This window comes from Crocuta crocuta, unplaced genomic scaffold (genome assembly GCF_008692635.1).
Source record: "Crocuta crocuta isolate KB4526 unplaced genomic scaffold, BGI_CrCroc_1.0 scaffold433, whole genome shotgun sequence".
NCBI classification, from domain to species: Eukaryota; Metazoa; Chordata; class Mammalia; order Carnivora; family Hyaenidae; genus Crocuta; species Crocuta crocuta.
The window spans coordinates 720635-746438 of NW_027530001.1; the positions used below are offsets into that span (position 1 = coordinate 720635).

Genomic DNA, 25804 nt, shown 5'->3' on the forward strand with positions numbered 1-25804 from the left:
TTGGCATGGAGAAAGTGTCAGATTGATACTAACATGCCTCTAAAGCTCTCTCCCTACCCCCACCTTTTTAAACAAAGAATTAACCTCTGTTCAAAGCTTTCAACTGGCAACAGTCTAACAATGTCTATATATGAGAAGTGATACCTGTATTTCAGTTATAGTGATGATCAGTTTCCTGTTTTTGTTTTGTTTTGTTTTTGAGGCAGGGAGGGGCAGAGAGAGAGGAAGAGAGAATCCCAAACAGGCTCCACGCTGTCAGTACAGAACCTGACAAGGGGCTTGATCTCACAAACCATGATATCATGACCTGAGCTGAGATCAAGAGTCTGATCTTAACTGACTGAACCACCCAGACACCCCTTAGTGTCCTGTTTAAATAAAAGCATTTAAGTTCAAGAGTTAATATAAAGAAAAAGTTAAGTAACAGTGCCGGTACAAGGCAGACAGGGAAAACTTTGTGAAGGCAGACTGTCGGTAATTGAAATTTGAGCAACACTGAGCTGGCTAAAGAACACCAAGACTGTCCTGGTATGGGGAAGATGGAGAGCAGAGGCTGGAATGACCCATTACCACATCTATGCCCATCACCCACTTTGTGAAATGCCCACCGCTGTCTTCCTGGCCTTTGAATTGCCCTTATTCGTTTTCACCAGATCTCTCCTAAGCAGGTGTCAGAGAGAAGGGAAGCTTCACAGAGGGCTCAGCCACAGGTCTGGCTGCCCTCCCTACCTTCCTTCCACTTGCAGATGGGCACACTGAGAGCCCCGTGCAGGCACTGCTTTGGGACCAGTAGATACGAACCCAGGAGAGCCACGTCCTCTGTCACCAGGGAACAGCTGCTCAGTCTCAGCACTTGAAGGGACTCTGAGAACTTCAGTGATTCCAGAAGCAGCTTCAGGTTGCCACCAACACACTTATTCCAAGAAAGGTCGAATACTTCTAGAGCAGGAAGGTGAGCGGAGGCTTCAGCTAAAATTGATAATAGTAAGAAGAGCAATCACTTAGGCTTCCCTCTTTGAAACTGAGCAAACTAGGGCAACACATTAATAGAACTAAAGTTAAGACAGTTGGGGAGACTGTTTTCTCTTGCCAGAAATTCATGACCCCCACTTATGTTGTCTATTTTTATTTGGGAGAAATGTTGGAAACTTTAGAAAAGTAAAACTCAATGAAATGGAATTCACTATTGACTGGGATTTTTATCTTTCAGTTCACATCCAGGAGGGAGAAAGAGGCAAATGTTATGGAAAGCTAGTCGGGATTCCCATAAGCACAGTTTTACATATTCCCTCGTACAGTCGTCGCTAAAGTTCAGAGAGGGGCCAAGTCTCCTCAGGACTCTGAAATGCCAGAATGTGTTTGTGTCTACCTACTTGCAGTGACAGGGACAAGGAAGGGAACTAGTATATTTTGGAGAGATGTTTAAAGGAGATTAAAAGAGGTTCTGCTCAATTCTCAGTTGCCCCTAAGGTTGAATTTAACTGAAACAACTTATTGCCTAGATATAGTTAATTATGCTTTAATTCCAGTCTTCTTTCTAAAGAATAACAGGTGTCCAAGGGGCAAATATTTATATCCTTTTATAATGTCTAAAAAGAAAATACCTACCACTTGCTTGATACTGAGACCTATCAATAAGAAATGGAACTGTTTCTTGTAAAAATAAGGTGGAGAACTATATGCTTACTTCTTAATGCAAATCGATATAATTTAGTGCAATATCTATTTGATTATGATTCATTATGCAGCAATAATTGGAAAGAGCTATTATCCTCTGATGGCAGAAGACACAAAATTAAAACCAAAATTTTCCTTAAATAATATATACAACTTTTTCCAACTAGAAAGTATACTTATAAAACATCATGGGGGCGCCTGGGTGGCACAGTTGGTTAAGCATCTGACTTTGGCTCAGGTCATGATCTCAACGTTCATCAGGCTTTGTGCTCTCAGCCCAGAGCCTGCATTGGATCCTCTTTCTCCCTCTCTCTCTGCCCCATTCCTGCACACATGTGTTCTCTCTCTCTCTCAAAAAATAAACAGTAAAAAAATTTTTTGACAAAAATCATGTTGTCCCTAAGTTTATTTTTTGTGGCTCTTTCCTAACTGAACAATAGTCTGAGCAATGGCGTGTGTGTGTGTGTGTGTGTGTGTGTGTTTACCTTACCATTTGGGGGATTACAGACCCCTTTGAGAAGTTACTTTTACTTGCTTAGCAGATATCAGAAATACCTAAAATGTGGTTAGCATATATAGTCAAGGATAAGTGTCATCTCTGCCCTCAAGGAGGTTATAAACTGGGGGAAATGTGCACATTGAGAAAAACACACAAATAAATATGTAACTTCAAATTCTGATAAAGGCTATAAAAAAGATACAGGGCTCCTAATTTAGATCAGAGATGCTATATTAACAGGGAGCATTGATGCTAAAACCTGAAGTCAGAGCTCCCCAGGAAAGATTGGGGTGTGGGGGCATTCCATCCAGAAAACAGAAAGGCCTGGAGACAAAGGACAACTCAGTGACAGGAAGGAAATGAAGGAAGTCAACTGAAGCTGGTTCAGGGAGCAAGCGGAGAGAAGCCGAGATCACCTGCGTCTGTTAGAGTCCATGAAGGAATGTGGATTTTGCCAGAGGTGATGCAGGCACCATTGAGGCTGTTTAAACTGGGTAGTCATAAGATCCAATTTACTTCTTTTTTTTTTAGTTTATTTTTATTTATTTTTAAGAGCACACATGAGAAAGTGTGAGCCAGGGAGGGGCAGAGATGGAGAGAAAGAATCCTAAGGGGGCTCCATGCTGTCAGCACATAGAGCAGTGTGTGCCCAAAGTCCTCTCCTTGGGTGGCAAATTTAGTAAAATGATGCCAAGTGCCTCTGCCTCAGAATATCTCCCTCTACTTGAAGATGATGGTCTTGCCCCCCAAAAGGCAGAAATTCTAGATTCTCTAGACCCTTGATCTAGGCTGGGCTGTATCCATGACCTTCAAGAAGGCCCAGATTCCTAGAGAAGACAACAAACAAATCGTGCTGGGAAGTAGATGCTGGGCAGTCAGCTAGGTTCACGTACTAGCAACTGCCTCACTTTTCCCATAAGACTCCAAGCAATTCAGTGTATATTGGCACCTCAGTGAAATGACAAGTTACCATGAATATGGAGCTCCAGAGTTGGCTACGTACAGTCTAGATTTTAAATGTCAGATTTGCAAATGCCAGAATCATTCATGTGGCCTTCAGAAGGCCACTTTTAAGGGAGCATGTTTCCTGAAAAGAAGACAAATTAGTACTTCATAAGCTTGCCTATGGCCGAGACTTGGCAGGAAATTCCGATGAGGGGAATATGTGTTCTCATGTGTTACTGCACGTGTCTGTAGGGGTCTGGGGATTTCTCTTACCGAGGGTAGTAAACGTCTCACTCTGCAAAGCACAGTTGTTGAGGAGTAAGGACTTCAGAGCTGGCAAAAACCGGAGCCTGCTGAGTAGGTTTTCAGAAGAGCCACCCATCTTTTTGTTGGCGGATAAATCCAACTCTTGAAGACTCGAGAGTAAAGGGATTACCTGGGCTGTTAAAATGTCAGCAGTGACATGTTTTAGGCACCATCTCCCAAAGCATCTTCTGGGTATTTGGGTCTCACAGTCTCCCTCCTTTACACACCCTCACACACACGCACATCAGCCACGCTTTCCGGTGTGCAGCTTGGGCTTTTCTGCTTCCAAGCCTCTCTTCAGGCTAGAAGTTAAGACCAAAGACTTTGGCGATGGAACTGGGTTCTAATCTTGCCTTTGCTGATAAAGAACTGTGTGACTTCAGGAAAGCTACTTAACTTCTCTGAACCTTGGTTTTCTCAAAAATGAGAAGAACAATAGTACTTCATGGAGTCATTGGAAAGATAAAACAACTGAATATATTTAAAGTACTTGGTACATGGCCTGGCGCATATTAACAGCTCAATTAACGTTCAGTGTCATCATTCTTTTCTCAGAATAAAGTAATAAGTACTAGGAAGGCAAAGAAAGCAAGCAGTCAGGACGATGTCTGTTGGTGACAGCACTGGCGTGGGGTCCTGAGGACCCTGCTGTGCCAGGAGTTACTCCTGCTTCACTATCTTTCTGCTCCTTTTCATGCTTGCAAGCCATTGGCCTTGCTCTTCCCATTGTGTGGGAAATGCAGCATCCTGGCATCTCTGTGGGTCTGGGTCACCCCGGAGAGCCTTCCGGGGCCACCTCGGCCACATACCCCTTGGTCACTATCGCATCACCCTATTTATTTTTGTTTCTGTGAGGTGTGGGGAATAAGCTTTGGGATCCCTCGGGCTTACACCGATGGGTTAACAAAGCATAAAAAAATACAAAGCCATAGGATGCTCATGTCCAAGTTTGGGTAAACAAATTTGGCACCTGAGAACAGGATGGTGCAAAGGCACCCCAAGAATAGGGGGGTGGAGAACCCCCAAAATAGACAGGGAGGCACAAAATAGGAACAGGCACAAAGGCTCCCAAAACAAAGGTGTATGAGGTAAGCAGGATTAGGCATGCAGAGCAAAAGTGCCCCTCCGTTTAGTACTATAGCAGAGAAGAAAAGGGCCAAGGTAGGCAAAACAAGTAAATTGGACTATAGACTGATGCACTGCAGGCAAAGCAGCCCAGAGTGAAGATGAGTGAAGATGGTTAACCAAAGAAAAGGTGCCTTGTCAACCTTGGGGGTATGTCCCCTGTCTGCCTTCTCCTCTAGGCTAGCTAAGGTAAACAGGGCACCTCCTATCTGCTGTTAACAACCATCTGCCCGGCACCAGGATTTTGTTTTATACTGACCCAAACCCCAAACACTGTATATCAACACCCCCTTTTCCTCTCACGTCCCCAGGTTAATGCTCACAGTTCCTTTGTCTCTTTGTGCATGCTATCACACTTATAAGATTCTGATCTTGATAAATATGGGGCAAGGACCCTTATTCGGGGCTCTTGTCTTTCCCTAGACATTAACTATCTCTCTCCTATTTTCAATCCTGTGTCCCACTCTCTTGCTAGACAAGAGAGGACTTTAGACCCAGAGTCTATGACAGTGAGGTCTGTATGTAGGGCTGGCTTCACCCCCAGAGTGTGTATTAGAGTCTAAAACACTGGAGGCACACACACATCTGTGGGAGGAGGGATGGAGGATGGGAGAAAGGCGGAAGAGAAGGAAAGGAAGACAGGCACATGAGATCCCAACAGATGTAACTGTTTCTTCCTCTTTCAACCCCCACAGCACTCTGCTCTTCACCATGTAGTTGGTTTATTCCTGTCCCTGCCAGACGCAAGCTCCTTGACTGTGAATTTCCCTTCGCCCCTGGCACAGTGCTCCATACAGCTAGATGACTGGCTAAAATGATCTGTAATTCCATTTCTTTGGAGCTGTCTGGAACAATCAGAAAGAAGAATGGGGAATTATTAATACCATAAGATATACACAGGATGTGTTTTCATTTCCATCTTTTCAAAATTAGGCAGTAGGGGAATGCAATTTGCTACAGTTATTAAATAATCATTAGCTTTCCAGGGCCGTTCACCCATGTTGTTGGCTGCGAACGTAGTAAGAGAGGCTAATCCATCCCCTGTTACATACTAGTGGCAACAATGGAGGTCCTCTAGCCCTGTAAACTTCCTCTGAGTAACACGATGAGAGGTGATATTCATGTTACTCAGTTGTACCAAGGGAAGCTCATTCCTTGGGATCTGGTGCATTGATAATCCAGGAGTGTCTCCTCCAGGAGTAAAGGGGATGGAGATACCCCATGAGGCTCCACTTGGAGCCCAGAAACAGATTGTTACTTTAAAACCTTTAATGAAAGGCTTGGACTCCTCTGTTTTTCAAATTGAGGCATAAAATGTAATTTAGCAGGTCTTGGGGCACCTGGGTGGTTCAGTTGGTTAAGGGTCCAACTTCGGCTCAGGTCATGATCTTACAGTCCATGGGTTCGAGGCCCACGTCAGGCTCTGTGCTGACAGCTCAGAGCCTGGAGCCTGCTTCAGATTCTGTGTCTCTCTCTCTGCCCCTCCCCTGCTCACTCTCTGTCTCTCTCTCTCAAAATAAAATAAAGACATAAAAATAAATAAATAAATAAAATAAAAATAAAAAAATCAAGTGTGATTTAACAGGTCTAAAACATAGATGTCAGACCTAAGAACCTATTTAACTCTTTTCCTTCCCCAATTGTACTACAAACAACTAAAAAATTCTATTTAGTCTTGCTCTTCATGGGTTCATTCTTTCAATCAGTTATACTCAACAAGTCCCTGTGCCTGAGCAAAGGGGAGGTGCTGATGGTGCTCCCTACACAGGAGGGGCCTGTGATCTGGAGAAGGAGCCAGGAAGAAAGCCCCAGGGACAGAGGTCAGCACACGCGAGTAGTTGGGGAGAGTCAAGGAGGGGAAGGGTAGAGAATGAGATCACAACGATAGAGGAGGAACCGGGAGACCATTTGGACTTGCAATAACCCACGCCTGAGATGACAGTGGCCTGAACCAGGGTAGTAGAGGTCTAGGTGGTGAGCTGTGGTCCGACCCTGGAGGTATTTTCAAGGTTTACTGTGGCCACAGATGGACTACAACTCTTAATGGCAAGGCTGCACTTACACTGTTTGTTATGGGAAGCTACATTTATACATTATGTGTGGTAATTACAGGATTGTGTCTACGGTGGAAAGTGAGTTTAGGCACCTAAAGTTATAATGTTACACCCATTATACACCACCCCACTGACTTCTATAACTTCATCTCTAAGGGGCTTGGCTTCACTTGTGAGAAAGCCTCAACGCCCTTTGTTTGGCTCTCTCTCTTCATCCCTGTTTGAAATAAACTTTATGACTCACAGATTCATTTCTAAACAGCAACATATATTCAAAATTTTCTCCTTCAAGTGCTACATCCATCATTTACAAACGTGTTTAGGAATCTAGGTTTGCTAATACTTCCTGGGCACTTGATACATGCCAGATACTATATTGAGGGCATTCACAGAACTTTCGTGATTTGACTCTTTCAGTAACTTCATAAACTGTAAGTTTAAGGGGATACCTCGAATTTGACAAGTTTCCAAACATATACTGAGGTTCCAAAAGTCCTTCCTCGGCTCTGCGGTTCACACTTACTCAGTGACACCACGTCATCTGCTGTCAGCGAGCACTGATGAAGATCCAGGACTTTTAGATGCTCCAGTACGGCCAACTGAGCTGATGAGTCTTCAAAACCTCCACCCAGCTCCCTGTTGCAGGAAAGGTCTAATTTCCTCAGGTCACACAAGTGCCTAAAAGCAACATCTACAAAGGAAGTAAAAAATCCCATTCTGACAAATTACAAGGTGGAAGGCAGGTGCATAGAGGGAGACAGAGAAAATACACTGGGCTGAGAAAAGATGAGGTGGAGGACTAACGTTAGACTTCCTACCATCTGGCCACCTTTGGACTTGACAGTGGCTTCTAACACACACCACCCACGATCTGCAATGTGTGCCAATGGCTTTGGCCAAATTCTGCAACTAATGGTTCTCCTCCTCCTACACTGGAGCATTGGCATTTCAGAGAATTCTAGACTTAGGCAAACTGCCATGAGAAGGATACTACAGGCTCAGTAAGTTGAACAGAAAAACACAATTTCATTTCATGATCTCCCTTAATGTGGATACTTATATAGGGAATAAGGTGTTTTTGTTTGTTTGCTTTTGTTTTTTTTTTAATGTTTATTCATTTTTTTTGAGAGACAGAGTATGAGCAGGAGAGGGGCAGAGAGAGAGGGAGACACAGAATTGAAAGCAGGCTCTAGGCTCTGAGTTGTCAGCACAGAACCTGATGCGGGGCTCGAATCCACTAACTGCGAGATCATGACCTGACCTGAAGTCAGATGGTTAACCGACTGAGCCACCCAGGCGCCTCTATAGGGGAATAAGTTTTAACTACGGATGTGACTAGTGCTGTTCTTTTTATCAGTACCAACTCTGAGCATAAAATAATGCTGACATTTTTCAAAAGTAAGAGAAAAATGGAGAGCTTTAGTAGCATATAACTTTTATTTTGCCCCATGTCTATCTCAAACCCAAAATATCCTGGCCTTTTCAGAGGCAGCCATTTTAAAAAGTTATTTTCATAATCATGCAAGTATATGCTTATCATCAAAGACCTAGAAAATAATAAAGCAGGGAAGATTTAAATTACCTATCATCTTATTCCCCAAACTAACCACTGTGCAAATTTTGTTGAATGTCCTAACAGCTATTATAAATTCAAATTGCATATGTATGTAAAAACCTCAGTCATTGATTACTAACTCACCCAATATTCTGATGCTCTTTTGCGATAGTCCACATGAATGTAACTTCAGCACTTTCAGATTCGAAGTACTTTTTAATCCCTGAGCAATACTATGTAGACTGCCACCAATGTTTCTGTTAATGGAAAGATCAAGTACTTCAAGATTTTGCATCATGGGTAGCAACTGACCTAGAGCGAAGCAAATTGAAACGAGAAGAGCAGCTCAGTAAAAATGCAGGGAGTGACTGTTGGGGCAACCAAGGGAGGCCTTCATGTGACCTGGGGGTACAGTGCGCCACTGTTCCAATTCAGGGTAAGAGAAAACACAGCCCACTTTGACCCTCAGGCTGTCTGATCGTGGGCATCTTCACATTTATTTTCTGGGAAGGACATGTCCAAATCCCACTCACCCACAAATGCCCCGTCTTCTGATGTGAGGTTGCAATCCACAAGCTCAAGCATTTGTATCTTGCTCCCTTCTTGGACCTTCTGGAGGATCAGAGGCAAGTTCCCTCCCACTTTACTGTTCCAAGACAAGTTCAGCTCTTCCAGCTCAGGTATTGCGTCCAGTGCTTCTCCTGTCACCAAAGAGCCCAAAGACTGGATTGATTGTTAGTCCATAGAGCAGGAAATCCATCTCAAAATCAGTACAACCATTCTTTACAAATAATAATGGCCAGGCCAGGGATCAGTTAGGTGCCAGGTGCCAAGGAACAGAGTGAAGACAATGACCCAGCTCCTGCCCACTCCCAGCAGTGAGCACTTCTGTATTTATAGGCACAGCAATTCTAATCTCTCCAAAGTTCAGAAGCCATGTCTGTGTACAAAAATCATAGAAAAATCAAAACAAATAACCTCGGGGGCACGTGGATGGCCCAGTCAGTTAAGCATCCAACATCGGCTCAGGTCATGATCTCACAGTTTGTGAATTCGAGCCCTGCACTGGGCTCTGCTCTGACAGCTCAAAGCCTGCAGCCTGCTTTAGATTCTGTGTCTCCCTCTTTCTCTGCCCCCTCCCCAGCTCATGCTCTCTGTCACAAAAACAAATAAACATTAAAATTTTTTTAAAAATCTGCATCTATCAGTAGGATGGTTTCACTGAGTTGTTTTGTGGTAATAAATATTTGTACTGTTCCAACTACTTTCATCCACCCTGTCTGGGGCCAGCATTGCTGGGAAGCTGGGCCAGAGGAAGAAGTGAGACAAAACAGGGCAGTGGCCGCCACAGGGGTGAAGGTGACCCTGACATCAAGAATATCACACACAACGGAACCGAGCACTGCAGAGAACTAGTAATAAAGCATAAGGTGCTAGCTGCTCATAACAGCCATGCAGCCCTGGCGGATGGAGGAGGATGCAGTGAGAAAGGGGTGGAACTTCACATTTATGAAACCCTTTCACATAGAAAAGCATCCAAGGGCCATAACAGAGGCTGGGAGAGAATAGGGAAGGGAACAGGGAAGTCAGCTTTAGGAATGATTTCCACGGCCTTGGTAGAACAGAGGCGCATATATGAAAATGCACTTTCTCAATGTACAGAGTCAATCTCAACACCAGTTAAGAGTGCTGGAAAGTCCCTTGTGTCCGGAAGCCTCTCCTCCACTGTCTACCTATGGGCTTGGACTTCTACCATGGGCTATTCAGTGTACTGAGTGAGGTTGCAGGGGTGCAGGAGCCTCATGTTACAATGTATGTTCTCCCAGCACAGGAATCATTTTGTGTGTCATCGCCAGTCAGCTGGGGTGGCTTTTGACAGCCCTGAAGCATTCCCTCGGATCAGGGAGAGAGAGAGAGAGACCACATAACTGATTAGCTGTGTGCAGTGCACATGGGACTGGACAGCCACCCACCTATCATCCTGCACTAAGCAACTGCAACCGATGTAATAGTGGTGGAATGCCTCCTGACTTATGGTCTTTTATCAGTAAACTATCTATTCTCTTGGTGGCCCATCTGCCATCAAGGTTAAGGAAGGCCCTTTCTGATGGGAGAGGATGCAATAGCCCTTCCAGAGAGGAGTCTGAGAGAGGGAGTGAGGCACAAAACGTCACAGCAACAAAGATGCAGACTCTCTCCTGAACCCGGTAAGCTTCCCAGGGCAGAAATTCCATTTCCTGGTTTCTTAAGGCTGAAAGATCATAACAAAGATTAGACTCATCACAGAAAATAAAGAAACAACATTTTCTTTTCATGCCTGAGTGGCAGTGAGTTGAATTTGCAACTCTGCTACACAATAACCAGCTGCTAAGCAGTGGGCTAAATCGATCATGGAAAACCACTGAAGTTAGTTTTGGATGAGGGAAGAGCAAAAGAAGGAACTATCCCTTATTGAGTACCTACTATGTGCTTGGCATGTAGTCAGTGCTTTACAGAAATTAGTTAATCCTCAACAATAGTTTTTTGAGGTAGATATCAACCCCATTTCAGAGATAAGAAAGCTGAGGCTGAGGAAGGTTAAATAATTTGTCTGTGGTCACAGAGCTAGTTAGAAGTGGGGATAGGATTTGCACTAGGACCTGGCCAGCTCTAAGATGGATGATGTTTTTTCTCAACTACAGGAAAGGTAGGCCAGAAGGCATCAACTGACCTCAATTTTCCACAGAGGGATCAGAGAGAAGACATTTGAAACAAATTGTGTTGTCTTTACAGAAATCTTTGCAGAGATGTAAATGATCAAAATACATCATTGTAGTAAGAAACTTCAGACCAAAAGAATGTTTTAAAATGTTGATGGCATCTGAAATCACCAAGCATGTTAGTAAACAGTTGGGTAAGATGACAAATTTTATCCTACATTCAATGTTATTCTATGTTCAGTAATTAACTAACGAGGTTCTAGTTCTATTTAAACCATTGCTTTTAGTTTTAAAATCTTGTTTTGACCAATTTTTTTAAATGGGAGTGGAAAAATAGAAGAGATTGTTTTCAAATTGGAAAAGAACTTGATTATTATCTACCCAAGTTCCTCAATTTTATAAGCGAGTAACAGAGAGTAAGCAAATTTGACAATTATCTCCATTTAAATTCCATGAAAACCTGGCCAACCTTGTTCCTTTCTCTATCCTGGGGCTTAGCACAATGCTAGGTACAGGCTACTTAGCTTTTCAGAAGTTATACAAGTGCCCAGAATGACATTTCATCGACCTTATGCTCTCATCCACGTGCACCTGAGGGGCTGTGCCCCAGATATCGCTTGCTCTTGATGCTTCAAAGCTGCTAGCAGTGAAGCATTCATCATACCCAGTGCTCGAACGTCATCAGTGGTAAGTCTGCAACTTCCCAGCCTCAGGATTTTTAACTTGTTGACGAGGTGCATTTGCTGGGTGACTGAATGGAGTGTTCCGCCTATAAGATCATTCCAGGAAATATCCAGTTTTTCCAAGTCTGGGAGAAGAGGCAACAAAGCAACTGGAAGAGAACAAGAGAAAATACAGATTTGCATATGTAAAGTGTGATTGGTGGTACATAGGACCCAGTGCCTATTGCACTGTAAGAGAAGAGGGCGGGGTGGACATGCTGACTTCAGCAAAGCATGGGTCCCTCGGCCATGCAACTGGAGAGATTGTGATAGTCCCTATTTCCTAGAACATTTTCTATTTCTGCCAAATATATGCACTCTGAAATGTGGTATCTTCCTAAGATTTCATAGGAACTCCCTTATTGTGGCAGAAATAGTAATGCTACTGTTACTATCATTGTCATTGTAATATGTACACTAGTCCTTTCAATTTTTGCAGGGCACCCTGACCTCCCTCACCCCTTCATCCTATTGGATCCTCAGGCTGAAAGCAGAGGACTGCACTGTTGGCCAGGATTGCTGAGATTGAGGGTACTAGTTACCGTTCCTTTGTGATCATCACTGCCTGGGCATCACAACCTTCAAAAGTTCCCATTACAGGGGCACCTGGGGGGCTCAGTCGGTTGAGCCTCCGACTTCGGCTCGGGTCATGATCTCGCGGTTCGTGGGTTCGGGCCCCGCATCGGGCTCTGTGCTGACTGCCAGCTCGGAGCCTGGAGCCTGTTTCGGATTCTGTGCCTCCCTCTCTCTCTGATCCTCCCCTGCTCATGCTGTCTCTATCTCTCTCTCTCAAAAAAAAAAAAAGTTCCCATTACAGTCTACGGCCATACCACCCTGAACGCGCCCCATCGTCCGATCTTGGAAGCTAAGCAGGGTCGGGCCTGGTTAGTACTTGGATGGGAGAACAAAAGTTCCCATTACATTTAAATGGACCAGCATGTGGAGGTTTAGACAAGCACAAAGCCTGACCAGAATCTTCTCTGAGTAGCTGCCATCGCTCATTAAAAGTGAAGTTACTGTCTGTGAAAAAGATTCTCAGAGGCCATCTTTATCTCCTGAAGTGACAAGACCCGAGAGAGTGGAGATGCCAGCCTAGAAGGCATAAGGTATCTTTGCTTGTCTGCTTTTAAATATGTCTTGAAGGTTAAGGAGCAGCCATCAGAAGCAGCAAGCTGAGCTCTTAGAGCTACAGGCACAGTAACTCCAGACCTTCCAAACTTCTGAGGCCATGCTTAGGAGTGAAATTTGCTTTTGCCTTCGGTTTGTTACTATCTTTCAAAGTAGCTGAGGCCTTTCAACTTGTTCTTCAGAATCCTTACGCTTTATAAAGCGTAAGTCTATTGAACACATTAAGGAAAAACAATTAAGAGCCAGATTGCTGGGGCCCCATGCTCAGAGATTTAAGGTCAGCGGGTTTGGGCTGAACTCAAGTGCCTACATTTGCACCAGCTCTGCTAGTGACTCTAACGCACAGGCATCTGGAAACACAGGTGCAGTCAGGTTCTCTCTTAAGAGAGTCGTCCAAAGGGGCACCTGGATGGCTCACTAGGTTGAGCAGCTGAGTTAGGCTCAGGTCACGATCTTGCGATTCATGGGCTCGAGCTCCATTTAAAAAACTCTGTACTGATAGCTTGGAGCCTGCTTTGGATTTTGTGTGTGTCTCTCTCTCCCTCTCCCTCTCCCACTCTGTCTCTCTCTCTCTCTCAAAAATAAACAAACTTAAAAAAAAAACCATTTAACGAGAGTTGTCCAAAATATAATGACATGGGTTTTAATTAAAATAGTCAAGGACCCCTCACTCAAAATTCAATTGTTTTGACACCTCCGTGTTGGGAGACATGTCTAATTTGATGAAAGATTTGACTCAAGGTATCTGGGAAAAAGAGAAAAGAAACGTGGCAGTGGTTGTGTGAGGAAGGGGGGGTCTTCATAACCGGACTCCTGCTTCTGTGTGATATGTGATGGTTACACTCTCATTCCACAGATCACTGAACACAACAGCCCTTTACAGGCTCAGTGGGGCTCGGCTCTATGGATGAGCTGCATGAGTTTAGATCGTGTGTAAGACAAATGTTTTTCAGGGAGAAAGAAGCAATCAGTATGGAAGTAAAATTACTCAGGAAAAACAGACAAATGAGCCTTCCTCCAAAACTTGGCTCAAATCTTTGTAGCTTGAGGAAGGATCAATTAACTTGCTTTTTGTTGTTGTTTTGAACAGCGGTGCCACTACTATTCCTGAGTCCTGTGGGGTCACCCTGCAGACCTCTGGTGGTCAGGTGAGTGATGGGTGTGTTTTGCCTGCTCATCTGTCCCTGAAGGCCCTGTGTCCCTCTGTGCGAAGTCAGCTGTATACCCACCCACTTCCATCACGTCCTCGGTCGTTAATTTGCAGTTATTCAGATCTAGACACTTGTTGACAGCCTTTCTGCCCAGCTTCTGCAGGAACTGCTCATTTTCCTCCATCCTGGATCCCAACTCCATTTCTGAAGTGGGAGGCTTAGCTACATTATCAGGGTAAAGAAGAACTTGCTGTTAATGACAGATAGTATTAAAGCTGCATGGCGATCACAATAAGACAAGTCAACAGCCTAGCCACAACCTGAGCTGGTCCTTTGAGAAACCTCAACTCAGAAGGGGAAGCACTTAACGGGGGACACAACTTAACTGCTGTCCTGCCTCTGGGTGCTGGACAGTGATCACTCTCGTGACTCTTTTCTTACAAAGGAGACTGAGGGATGCGTTGGCTGTTCTTTCTGGGCCTGACCTAGGTTTCTTGGCTTACAGGAGACAGTGTGGTCTCCCTGGGCAGAGTGGTAAACTTATTAGCACAGTGCTGAAGACGAGCACGGCTGAGGGACACACAGAGGTCCCTGGCGAATGCTCCGGGTGGGGAACGCAGGTATTTGACCAAACATGTAAAGAAGGCAAAGCATGGCAATCACTGACACTGGGCTTCGATTGTCTACAGGGAGCAAATCAAACAATTGCTGCTCATTTCCTAGACCATTCCACTGGCAGACGCAGACAGAGTGGTGCCTGGGAGAGCTTTGCTCAACTCCTGCCACAGAACACATTCAGGAAGCCTCATTTGTCCTTTGTGTTACTAGACAAACACCCTCACCAAGTTCCTCTGCACTAACACCATGCTAACATGATAACACTAAACTAATAAAAACTTTACTTTTTCATTTTTTTAATGTTTATTTTTGAGAGAGAGTGTGAACAGCGGAGGGGCAGAGACAGGGAGACAGAGAATCCAAAGCAGGCTCCATGTTGTCAGCACAGAGCCTGACACAGGGCTTGATCCTACGAACCATGAGATCATGACCTGAGCTGAAGTCAGATGCTCAACCAACTGAGCCACCCGGGCGCCCCTAAGAGCTTTACATTTATCGAACACTTATGTATGAATGCTGCACCTACTCCATGGGCCAGAGTTTGAGGTGCATACAAAATACATTATCCTTTCATAAGGGAAAATGAATATGCATGTACCAACAGTGACTTTTTAGAGATTTTATAAATGAAAATGTACAATTTAAAACATATAAAAGAGGGGCACCGGGTGGCTCAGTTGGTCAAGCGTCCAATTTCAACTCAGGTCGTGATCTCAACAGTTTGTGAGTTTGAGCCTCGTGTTGGGCTCTGTGCTGACAGCTCAGAGCCTGGAGACTGCTTCACATTCTGTGTCTCCCTCTCTCTCTGCCCCTCCCCCACTCACACTCTGTCTCTCAAAAATGAATAAATGTTAGAAAAATGTTTTAAAAAAATAAAATTAAAATTAAAAAAATAAAACGTATAAAAGAGTATACTGGAATCCAATACGAAAGCACAAGTTCTAAATGTGCAGTAATATTCTACTAACCCTGACAAAGTATAAAACCACATAGCTAAAAAGAAATACTATATTAGTACCAGTAAAAATTAATAGTAGGACTTCAGTAGTAATCAATTTAGATTTAAATATTAGGAGAATGATAAGAACGCTCTCTCCTCCACAGTGTGTCTCGCAGCTTGCTATCTTTTTTTTTTAATTATAATTTATTGTCAAATTGGCTAACATACAGTGTGTAAAACATGCTCTTGGTTTTTGGGGTAGATTCCCGTGGTTCATCACTTACATACAACACCCAGTGCTCATCCCAACAAGTGCCCTCCTCAGTGCCCATCACCCATTTTCTGCTCTCCCCCACCTGCCCCCATCCACCTTCAGTTTGTTGTCTGTATTTAAGAGTCTTTTATGGTTTGTCTCACTCCCTCTCTGTTTGTAATTGTTTTTTCCCCTTCCCTTACCCCATGGTCTTCTGTTAAGTTTCTCAAGTTCCACATATGAATGAAAATATTTGGTATCTGTCTTTCTCTGCCTGACTTATTTCACTCAGCATAATACCTTCCAGTTCCATCCACGTTGCTGCAAATGACATGATTTCGTTTTTAATTTTTTTTTAATGTTTTATTTACTTCTAGGAGAGAGAGAGAGAGAGACAGCGTGAGCAGGGGAGGGTCAGAGAGAGAGGGAGTCACAGACTGAAACAGGCTCCAGGCTCTGAGCTGGCAGTTAGCACAGAGCCCGATGCGGGGCTCGAACCCACGAACCGCGAGATCGTGACCTAAGCGAAAGTCGGACGCTTAACCGACTAAGCCACCCAGGCGCCCCATGCAAATGACATGATTTCATTCTTTCTCATTGCCAAGTAGTATTCCATTGTATATGCAAACCACATCTTTATCCATTCATCAGTTGATGGTCATTAGGCTCTTTTCATAATTTGGTTGTTGTTGAAAGTGCTGCTAGGGGTGCCTGGGTGGCTCAGTCGGTTAAGCATTGGACTTCAGCTTGGGTCATGATCTCACAGTTTGTGGATTCAAGCCCCAGGTCAGGCTCTGTGCTGACAGCTCAGAGCCTGGAGCCTGCTTCAGATTCTGTGTCTCACTCTTTCTCTACTCCTCCCCCGTTTATGCTCTGTCTCTCAAAAATAAACTTAAAAGTTAAAAAAAATTAAAAAGAAAGAACAAGGAATGGGTTGACACCAGGCCATCTCTGAGGATCAGCCATTCTCTACTAACAAGGTCCTTTCTAAAGGAAAAAAAGTGCTGCTATAAACATTGGGGTACATGTGCCCCTATGAATCAGCAATCCTGATTGGATAAATTCCTAGCAGTGCTACTATAGGTCATAGTTCTATAGTTAATTTCTTGAGGAACCTCCACACTGTTTTCCAGAGTGATTGCACCAGTTTATATTCCCACCAGCAGTGCAAGAGGGTTCCCGTTTCTCCACATCCTCACCAGCATCTGTAGTTTCCTGAGTTGTTCATTTTAGCCACTCTGACTAGTGTGAGGTGGTATCTCAGTGTGGTTTTAATTTGTATTTCCCTGATGATGAGTGATATTGAGCATCTTTTCATGTTTCTTCTGGCCATCTGGATGTCTTCTTTGGAAAAGTGTCTATTCATGTCTTCTGCCCATTTCTTCACTGGATTATTTGTTTTTCGGGTGTTGGGTTTGGTAAGTTATTCATAGATTTTGGATACTAACCCTTTATCTGATATGTCATTTGCAAATATCTTTTCTCATTCCATCAGTTGCCTTTTAGTTTTGTTGATTGTTTCCTTTGCTGTGCAAAAGCTTTTTATCTTGACAAGGTCCCAATAGTTCATTTTTGCTTTTATTTCCCTTGCCTTGGAGACGTGTCGAATAAGAAGTTGCTGTGGCCGAGGTCAAAGAGATTGTTGCCTGTTTTCTCCTCTAGGATTTTGATGGTTTCCTGTCTCAAATTCCTGTCTTTCATCCATTTTGAGTTTATTTTTGTGTATGTAAGAAAGGGGTTTAGTTTCATTGTTCTGCATGTTGGCTGTCCAGTTTTCCCAGCACCATTTGCTAAAAAGACTGTCTTTATTCCATTGGATACTCTTTCCTGCTTTGTCAAAGATTAGTTGGCCGTACATTTGTGGGTACCGTTCTGGGTTTTCTATTCTATTCCATTGGTCTATGTGTCTGTTTTTGTGCCAATACCATACTTTCTTGAGGACTACAGCTTTGTAGTAGAGACTAAAGTCCGGGATTGTGATGCCTCCATTTTGGGTTTCTTCAATATTACTTTGGCTATTCAAGGTCTTTTGTGATTCCACACAAATTTTAGAATTGTTTATTCTAGCTTTGAGAAGAACGCCGGTACAATTTTGACTGGGATTGCACTGAATGCATAGATCGCTATTTTTGAGCAAACACCTATAGGGTGTGTGTGCATCTTTTCAGGGATGATTGATGTTGCCACATTCTGGCAGTAGGAGGCAGCACCATCCACCATTTTATCTCTTCATACAGGCCTTCCATTTGCATCAGGGTGTATTGGATACGATGTATCTTATTTGGGGTATGGTTGACAGATTTAGGAAAAACAAAAAACAGACTTTCCAATTAAATTTAGACTTCAAGTAAACAAGGAATCATGGCTTAGTAAAAGTATGCTCCAAATATTGCATGTATTTTAAGTGGCAACCTGAATTTTGAGTAGAGCAGAAGGGAGTTGGGAATGGAGGATGGGGAGGGCCTAATTCTTGCATGCCAGTAAGTACAGGACATTATGTTAAACTTAATGCAAGGAGTTACAATCACACTGTTTCATAGATTTGGAACCTGATACATAGACTATTAATTAGTAAGTAGCAGTCAGAATTTGAACCCAGAACAGTTTGCTCTAGAACCCATTTTGTGTGTGTGTGTGTGTGTGTGTGTGTGTGTGTGTGTGTGTATTTAGATTTTTGTGTGAAGGGGGTGCCTGGATGGCTCAGTTGGTTAAGTGTCTGACTTTGGATCAGGTCATGATCTCATGGTTTGTGGATTCAAGCCCCACATCAAGCTGTGTTGACAGCTCAGAGTCTGAAGCCTGCTTCAGTTTCTGTGTCTCCCTCTCTCTCTCACTCTTGCTCTAAAAAATAAATAAACATTAAAAAAAACTTTAACAAATAAATAAATTTTTATGTTAAAATATTTCTCTGCATGATACCTTAGGCTTTTTCTCTTTTGTTTCTAAACTTTTTATCTCCACAGTCTCAACCTACCATCATGCTCAAGTTCTAGCCTCCTCACAAGTCTTTTTCTTCTCAAGCCACTGTTCTGGTAATCATTTCCTTCACTATCAAATGTTTGGATAGTGTGGTTTATACTTGCTGGTCCCACTTCACCACATTTATCAATTAACCCCTATGTTCTGGTGGCCACATTCCCCTATTCAAATGAATTGTATCTCAAAGGTCACCCAAAGTGACCTACCAATTGACAGATTCAGGAATCTCTTCTCAGACTATATCCTGCTTGGACCTTCTGTAATGGTGGATCTGAAGGGCAAGTGTAAGACAACAGAAGTGGAAGATCTGGTTCAAATCATGGGTCCTGCAGGTGAGCAAGAAACTTAACTTCTCTGAGCTTTGGTTGACTCATCTATACAAACAGAGACTCTAATTCCCTCCTGGTTCATTTCTCAGGAGCTTGGTGACTTACATTTCCTAGGGCTTCCCAGGGAGATGGGACTCTGTAGTGCCTTTCATGTGAGAGGTATGTTATAAATACTTGTTGAATGAACAAATAATTGAATGAATGAATGACTATTAGCTTTAAAGCTCCTTAATTACCAAAATAAATCAATATGATAAATTTTTATCAAATGCCCAAGTATAAACATGAGTACTAATTTATGAGATCCATGGACATGAACCTTCAGACCATATATTTCTTTCTTTTTTTATACATAAAACCCTTTCTTCAAAGGATAGCTTATGTCACAGCTCAAGATATAAGCAGTTCAGTCAGAGCTGCTACCAGTTGGCTTCACTGGAGCCCCATGAAGAACACAAAGTTATCACACCTGAATGGTTCTCTGGAGTGATTCGGGGCCTTTTCCTGGCTGCTTTGCCAATGAGACAAGCCCTTGCTCTCCGTGCGATTCTGTGAGCTAAGTGGTATCTTCACATTACGTTCTTTTCCAACTTATATCTGTCAGTGTTGGTTTCTTGGTCATAAACAACCATGAATCCCAATGGTTTCATAAAACATTATTATATGTTTGTAACATGGGTGTTGCTGTGCAGGGAACAAGTTCCTATTTTCAATGAGCTACCTGTCCAATGGAAAAGGCAGAGGCAGAGGTGCCTGGACGGTTTACTTGCTTAAGCGTCTGACTTTTGGCTTCAGCTCAGGTCATGATCTCATGGTTCGTGGGTTTGAGCCCCACATTGGGCTCTGTGCTGACAGCATGGAACGTGCTTGAGATTCTCTCTCTCTCCTTCTTTTTGCATCTCTCATGCTCACTCACCCGCCCTCTCTCTCAAAATAAATAAACATTAAAAAAAAAAAACCCAGGCAGACAAGAAAGCCATGCTCATAATACAGAGGAGAAGGGCAATGGTGGAGGTGGGCAGAGGGTGCATGAGCACACGGTAGTGACAATAAGCACCTCAGCTCCCATGGGCAGGTCTTGGCAAGCTTTCAAGAGAAAGGGGCACATGAACGCACCCTAAGGTGGGTGGATATGAGGGAGGGATAAGTGGGGGGAGGTGTGCAAGAAAGATGGTGACACAAGAGAAGGTCTTTGTAGGGACAGGGCACCCCTTTGTAAGAATGTGGCCAGCTCAGGAAACAGCAAGTGAATCTGAATGTCAGGAGTAGATGATGAACATGAAGTTGGGGGAAGGCAGAGGTCATGAAGAGAGACCCATCTGATCACAAACACCTTGAAGACCATGTTTGGGATTGTAGACTTCCTCCTCAAGGCAAGAGAGACTCAGTGAAGGACTTTAAGCAGGTGAAATCCATCATATCTGTGATTTAGAAAGAGGACCCAGTGGCACTATGGAGGACAGGTTGGCAAGAGAGCAAGCACAGAAGCAGAGAAGCCAGTTAGGAAGCTGCTCCAGTGGTCCAGGCAAAACCCAATGAGAGCCAGAACAGCAATGGAGATGAGGAACCAGATCCAAGAACCATTTTGGGGGCAGAGTTACCATGACTCCAGGAGCCACTGAATTTTGGGAGATGTGGAAATAGAGAAGCTGTGCATGGCTGGAGTGGCCAGTGCTGGCCAGCTGGGAAAACCGGCTGCCTGGCCTTACACTGTTAATCATGGTTTTAGGTATTCATTAACCATGTTCCTAGAGCTCCAATTCACACTTTAGAACAAATATCAACAGTTTTCTGATAGCGGTCGTCTCTTTTTTTAAAGTAGACTTTAATTTCCTATTTCTAAAATGGAGTTAAAATATACTTAATCTACTTTCAAATAAAATGATATAGGGGCACCTGGGTGGCTCAGTTGGTTGAGCTTCTGACTTCCGCTTGAGTCATGATCTCAATTTGTGGGTTCAAGCCTCACATCAGGCTCTGTGATGACAGCTCAGAGCCTGGAGCCTGCTTTAGATTCTGTCTCTGTCTCTGTGTCTCCCTCCGCCCCTCCCTGCTCATGTACCCTCTCTCTCTCTAATATAAATAAACATAAAAAAATAAAATTATATATATATATATATTTTAATTCAGAGAGAGAGAGAGAGAGAGACGCAAGAGCAGGTTACAGGGGCAGAGGGAGAGAGAATCTTAAGCAGGCTCCATGGTCAGTAGGGAGCCCAACACAGAGCTTGATCCCATGACCTGGGATCATGACCTGAGCCAAAATCAAAAGTTGGATGGATGCTCAACCAACTGAGTTGCCCAAAAATGATATTACTTTTGGTATTTAATGCAAATAATATGACAGAAATGAGGGTAGGTATAAATGAAACAAGATTGGCCGTGAGTTGATCATTGTTAGAGGGAAGTGATCATGGGGGCATTCTTATACTATTCTCTCTACTTTTGTGTATGTTTATGTTAAAAGATTAAAGTGTTTAAAAATACATTTAATCTAATAGATAATATAGTAATGGCATGTTACATGACACATAGCTTTAAGGAGACATTGGGCAATATTTATTTTCATAACCCTTGAATTTGTAATCTCTGTTTTAAGAATTTGTACTAAAAAAAAGGCTGAAATACAATGAAGTATGGAAGAGGCAAGAGAGAAAGACAAAAATATTCACTAAAGGGCAAAAAATAACTTCAGTAATTATGGCACATGTACTGAATGTAATGTCCTGCAGCTGTTGAAATTAGGCATATAAACATCATGCAGCAACATGGGGATTGAACAATATAAGAATATGTTCCAGAAGGAGGATCACAGCTCCATGTAAGCGCAAGAGGGATTTGCGCTATTATAACTGCAAAAGATGCCCATTCTGGCCCCCGGCTACTGGGGTGACTGTCCTATTACTCTTGTCCTCTCTCCTCTAATCCTGCTTCAGCATCCCTGACCTTGGGCTTGCTCTCAAGTACTCCAGGCTCAGTCCCTAGACCTTCGCACTTATAGCCGCCTTTGCCTGGGAAGCTATTCCTGCACACATCTACGTGACTGGGCTTTATTCATTCATTCTACTTGGCTTACTTTATTCAGATCTCTGTTCAGATGCCACCAAATCAGAGACTCTTTCCCTGCAACCCCATCTAAAGTAGTACCCCATCTGCCATTCTCAGTCTTCTTAGCCTGCTTTTGTTTCTTTGTATCATTTGTCACACTGAAATTATGTCTGCCTCTGGTTCCTTGTGTGTGTAAGGTCCTATTTTATGTGGCTGCATTCTAATGCTTACAACAATGGCTGGTATACACTAAGTACTCAATCAATGTTTATCGACTGGTTGGGTGACCACAAATGCATGTATATGAACAAAAGACTAAAGAGAGGCTTGAACAAATGATTATTTGTATCAGAATGAAAGGAAACAAGGTGTTTTTCTCTATAGCTTCTTGTAGTGTTACATGTAAAGTAATTTAAATGTTGATAGTTTAAAAGTCAAATTAGCAAAGTATTTAAAGCATTTGAGTAACATAGTAAAAGCTTAGAAGAGACTCATATTAAGTTTAGTTTAACCCATATGATGTCTTTAGGGGAAAGCATTATTCTAAAAAATAAAGAAGTAACAGCAGTCAGAAGTTTACCAGTATCTAAGATGTTTTCTGTTTTCTGTGTGTCGTCGCTGGGCTGGAAATCAGCAGCTTCAAGGTCATTGCTCTTTTTTCCGCTTTCAGCTTTGGGAGGCCCGAGTTTTGAGCTCCTGAAGCATATGTTGATAAATGAAGTCCGCGGTTTAGTTCCTCCATCTGAGGAATTTTTCTTCCTTATTTGACTCATGGTCAAGTTGAAAGGGGTCTTTCTCAATAAGACATCTTCCTGTTGTTTTCAGTTTCTGGGATTACTGAGAAGAAAAAGACTCTGTCAAGCCTGTGTGAAATCAGAATTTCCTTACATGAGCTTTTATTTCCCCCTTTTTCTTTGTTTTTATTACTGGTAATGTTTAATGTAAAAATAAGAGTGATGTAAGCCAGGATCCGGGAACCAACAGATGGTGGCAGATACAAATCTAAAGCAAACTTGGGTTTTTAACTTTGCCCTATTTTATTGTGTGAGATACAGGTTGTTAAACACCACTTTGGCAAATGCATCAAATGTGTCAATGCATTTGAAATTTCAGCAATTACAGTTACCTTCTGAGGGACAGTAGGAAAAGAGGATTTAGCATGCCTCTAAACCCGCCCTTTGCAAAACTGTCACCCAGAGGAGGTGGCCTTCAGTGAGCCCAGCATCCCCTCAGCAGCCTCCTCTGATGCATCTTCTTCTGGCATCTTCCCTTCTTCCACTCCAGCCCTGCACTGCCACCCCCAGTAAAAACTTCATTCACTCCATAAACAGAACCTACTCTGGGCCAGATACTATTCTAGATGGGAGGTTCAATGATGAACAAGGTATAGTTCATTTCTTTGATGAAGGCTTAACCTCATGGGAAGATAAGTCTGTAAGCCAAAGAGCCCACCGGGGTAAGAGCTGTCAGGGAAGAGAGACCTGAGGAGGCAGGGAAGGCTCAGCTGGGCTGTGCTTGCCTTTGGGAGTGACACTGCCTGGGGTTTTGAAGACTGGAGAGTTAGCTAAACAAGAGAAGAGTGGGAAAAGGGTCTCAAGTAGAAAAATGAGAGTCAAAAGTCTACAGGCATGAAGGTCTGAAAAAGCCTCTGGTTGGCTCCAGCAGTGAATTCTGGTTTACCTGGAGCAAAAGATGTAGGGAATGGAGTTGAGGAGTGTGATTTAAGGTTAAAGATTCATAGGGGTCGATCTATTGTCCCCTCCTGAGATTTGCTTTCATTCTAAGGGAGGGTTAAATACTTAAACTGAGGATAAAACGGTCAGTGGAATTCTAGATTTTGTTAACGAAATTTAAATCCCGTTCTTGGGAGAGGGCCTACCGGGTATTCTTGAAATCACAACGTTTGTGGCTGCTTCCCTGTAAGATAGGTCTTTTCTGCAATACTATGTTCAAGAATGACTCAAGGAGCATTTTGCAGAGGGGCTTCTAAAAATGACCTTGGAGGGCCCACCTCCGTGCCAGGAAGATGGAATATTCTATACACCGGGAGCACTATTTTAGAAGTCAAAATTGGGCATCTTGTTCTTTTTACATTTTCTTTTCAAACTAGAACAGGGTGCAGCCCAGGTTTACCCAGGAACAGACAGCAGTGGAACCAGACATTTGCACACCCCCCGGCCCCACAGCTGACCACACTTCCGAGGGTCAGGTGGGGAAACAAAAGACCACTGGCTAATGAACCCAGCCACAGCCAGCAGCCCTGGCGGTCCCATCCTGATTCCGCCATCACCTTATGGGCCCTGGTCTTTTTGCTGGTCCTCTGGTCGCCACCTAAGACTCCCCTCCGTGGTCATTTTCATGCAATGTCATCATTTGGAGATTTATTACAGAGCCGCTCTCTGGAGTGCCATCCCACCGAATGGTTTCACTTTTTCACTCCCTAAATGTGCTGACTTCAATTCCCAAGTCTTAAGAAAACACTGCTAGATGGTGCTCCAGGATGTGGTAATTTACCCAAGTGAAGCCCCACCCAGCTTGTGAGCCCTCCCTGGGTCATCCACGGACAAGTACATCAAGGACAGAACGGGAAGGAGGCCAGAGGAGGCAAGACAGGATGCAGGACGCAGGACTCCAGGGGATGGAAGGGGAAACAGAAGTTCAGTGGGGGAACCAGCAAGGCTGAGAGGAGAGAAAGGCAAGAGGAAGCCAGAGAGTTAGGAAAAGACCATGTATAAGGAAGGCAGATGTGTGAGTGCCAAGTGGAAAGCATCTGCACACTTCTTAATATGCGGTGGGAAGTAGTCCATTACCCTGCTTGTTCTGAAAAAGTCTTTTTTTCCCCCAAAATGTATCTGGGAAAATCCCTTTACATACAGACTTGCACAAGTACTCTGGCTTCGCATGCCAACTCAGGCTTACACAGACCTTCCATTCTCCCCTGGTCCCTGTGCTGGGCTTTACTCTGTGGAGGCAAACCTGGAAACGGAATTGGGAAATGGGCAGATCACAGCAGAACGACCAGACTGCAGCAGCTAAAAACTGGGCTTTGTCTCTTCTCCTGGGATCAGACACGCTTATTTAAGAGCCCTTTGGGGCAACTGAGGGCTGACATTTCAATTCAACTTAACATTAATTGAGTAGTTATTCTTTTGATATTTACTATATTATCAGTCGATAAGGTTATTTGTCATGAAACCCCAAGGATAATACATATTTGACATGTTATTTCTCTAAGCTGTTTTTGTTTATTTTGCGGGAAGTGAGAAATGCCTTTTCTTTGTTTTCCATCCTTAGGTTTGGGCTTAACACTTATTTAAAATTTTTGATCCAGCACTTCAGAGTGAATCATACTTTCAGAGTGCTTGTTAAAAGGAGACGCATTTTTCTTTCTCCACAAAACTTACTTCATTAAAAAGGAAGTCTGACACACGCTACAACGTGAATGAAACTTAATAAGCCAGTCACAAAAAGACACTTATGTGAGGTATCTAAGCAGTCAAATTCATCGAAACAGAAAATAGAATGGTGGTTGCCAGGGGCGGGGAGAAGAGGGAAATGGGGAGTTGTTTAATGGTTACAGAGTTTCAGTTTTACAAAATGAAAAGTTCATGAATAACAATGTGAATATATTTAGAACTACTGAACTGCACACTTAAAAATGGTTAAGATGGGGAGCAGTTGACTGGCTCAGTCGGCAAAATATGCAACTCTTGACCTCGGGGTTGTGGGTTTGAGACCCATGTTGGGTGTAGAGATTACTTAAAAATGAAATCTTC

At 43.3% G+C, this 25804-nt stretch overlaps 1 protein-coding gene across 1 annotated transcript in view; it reads right to left on the reverse strand.

Annotated features, from left to right (window-relative positions):
* Window positions 1-22801, reverse strand: part of LRRC31 (leucine rich repeat containing 31) — a 28199-nt gene extending 5398 nt beyond the window's left edge. Inside the window, exons 1-8 of the mRNA XM_077763623.1 lie at window positions 22609-22801; window positions 13940-14083; window positions 11525-11692; window positions 8695-8862; window positions 8306-8473; window positions 7130-7297; window positions 3395-3562; window positions 802-969 (exon numbers count right to left, since the gene is read on the reverse strand). Coding sequence (XP_077619749.1) covers window positions 802-969; window positions 3395-3562; window positions 7130-7297; window positions 8306-8473; window positions 8695-8862; window positions 11525-11692; window positions 13940-14083; window positions 22609-22801 — 1345 coding nt within the window. The remainder of the gene's footprint in view (window positions 1-801; window positions 970-3394; window positions 3563-7129; window positions 7298-8305; window positions 8474-8694; window positions 8863-11524; window positions 11693-13939; window positions 14084-22608) is intronic.
* Between the last annotated feature and the right edge of the window lie 3003 nt (window positions 22802-25804).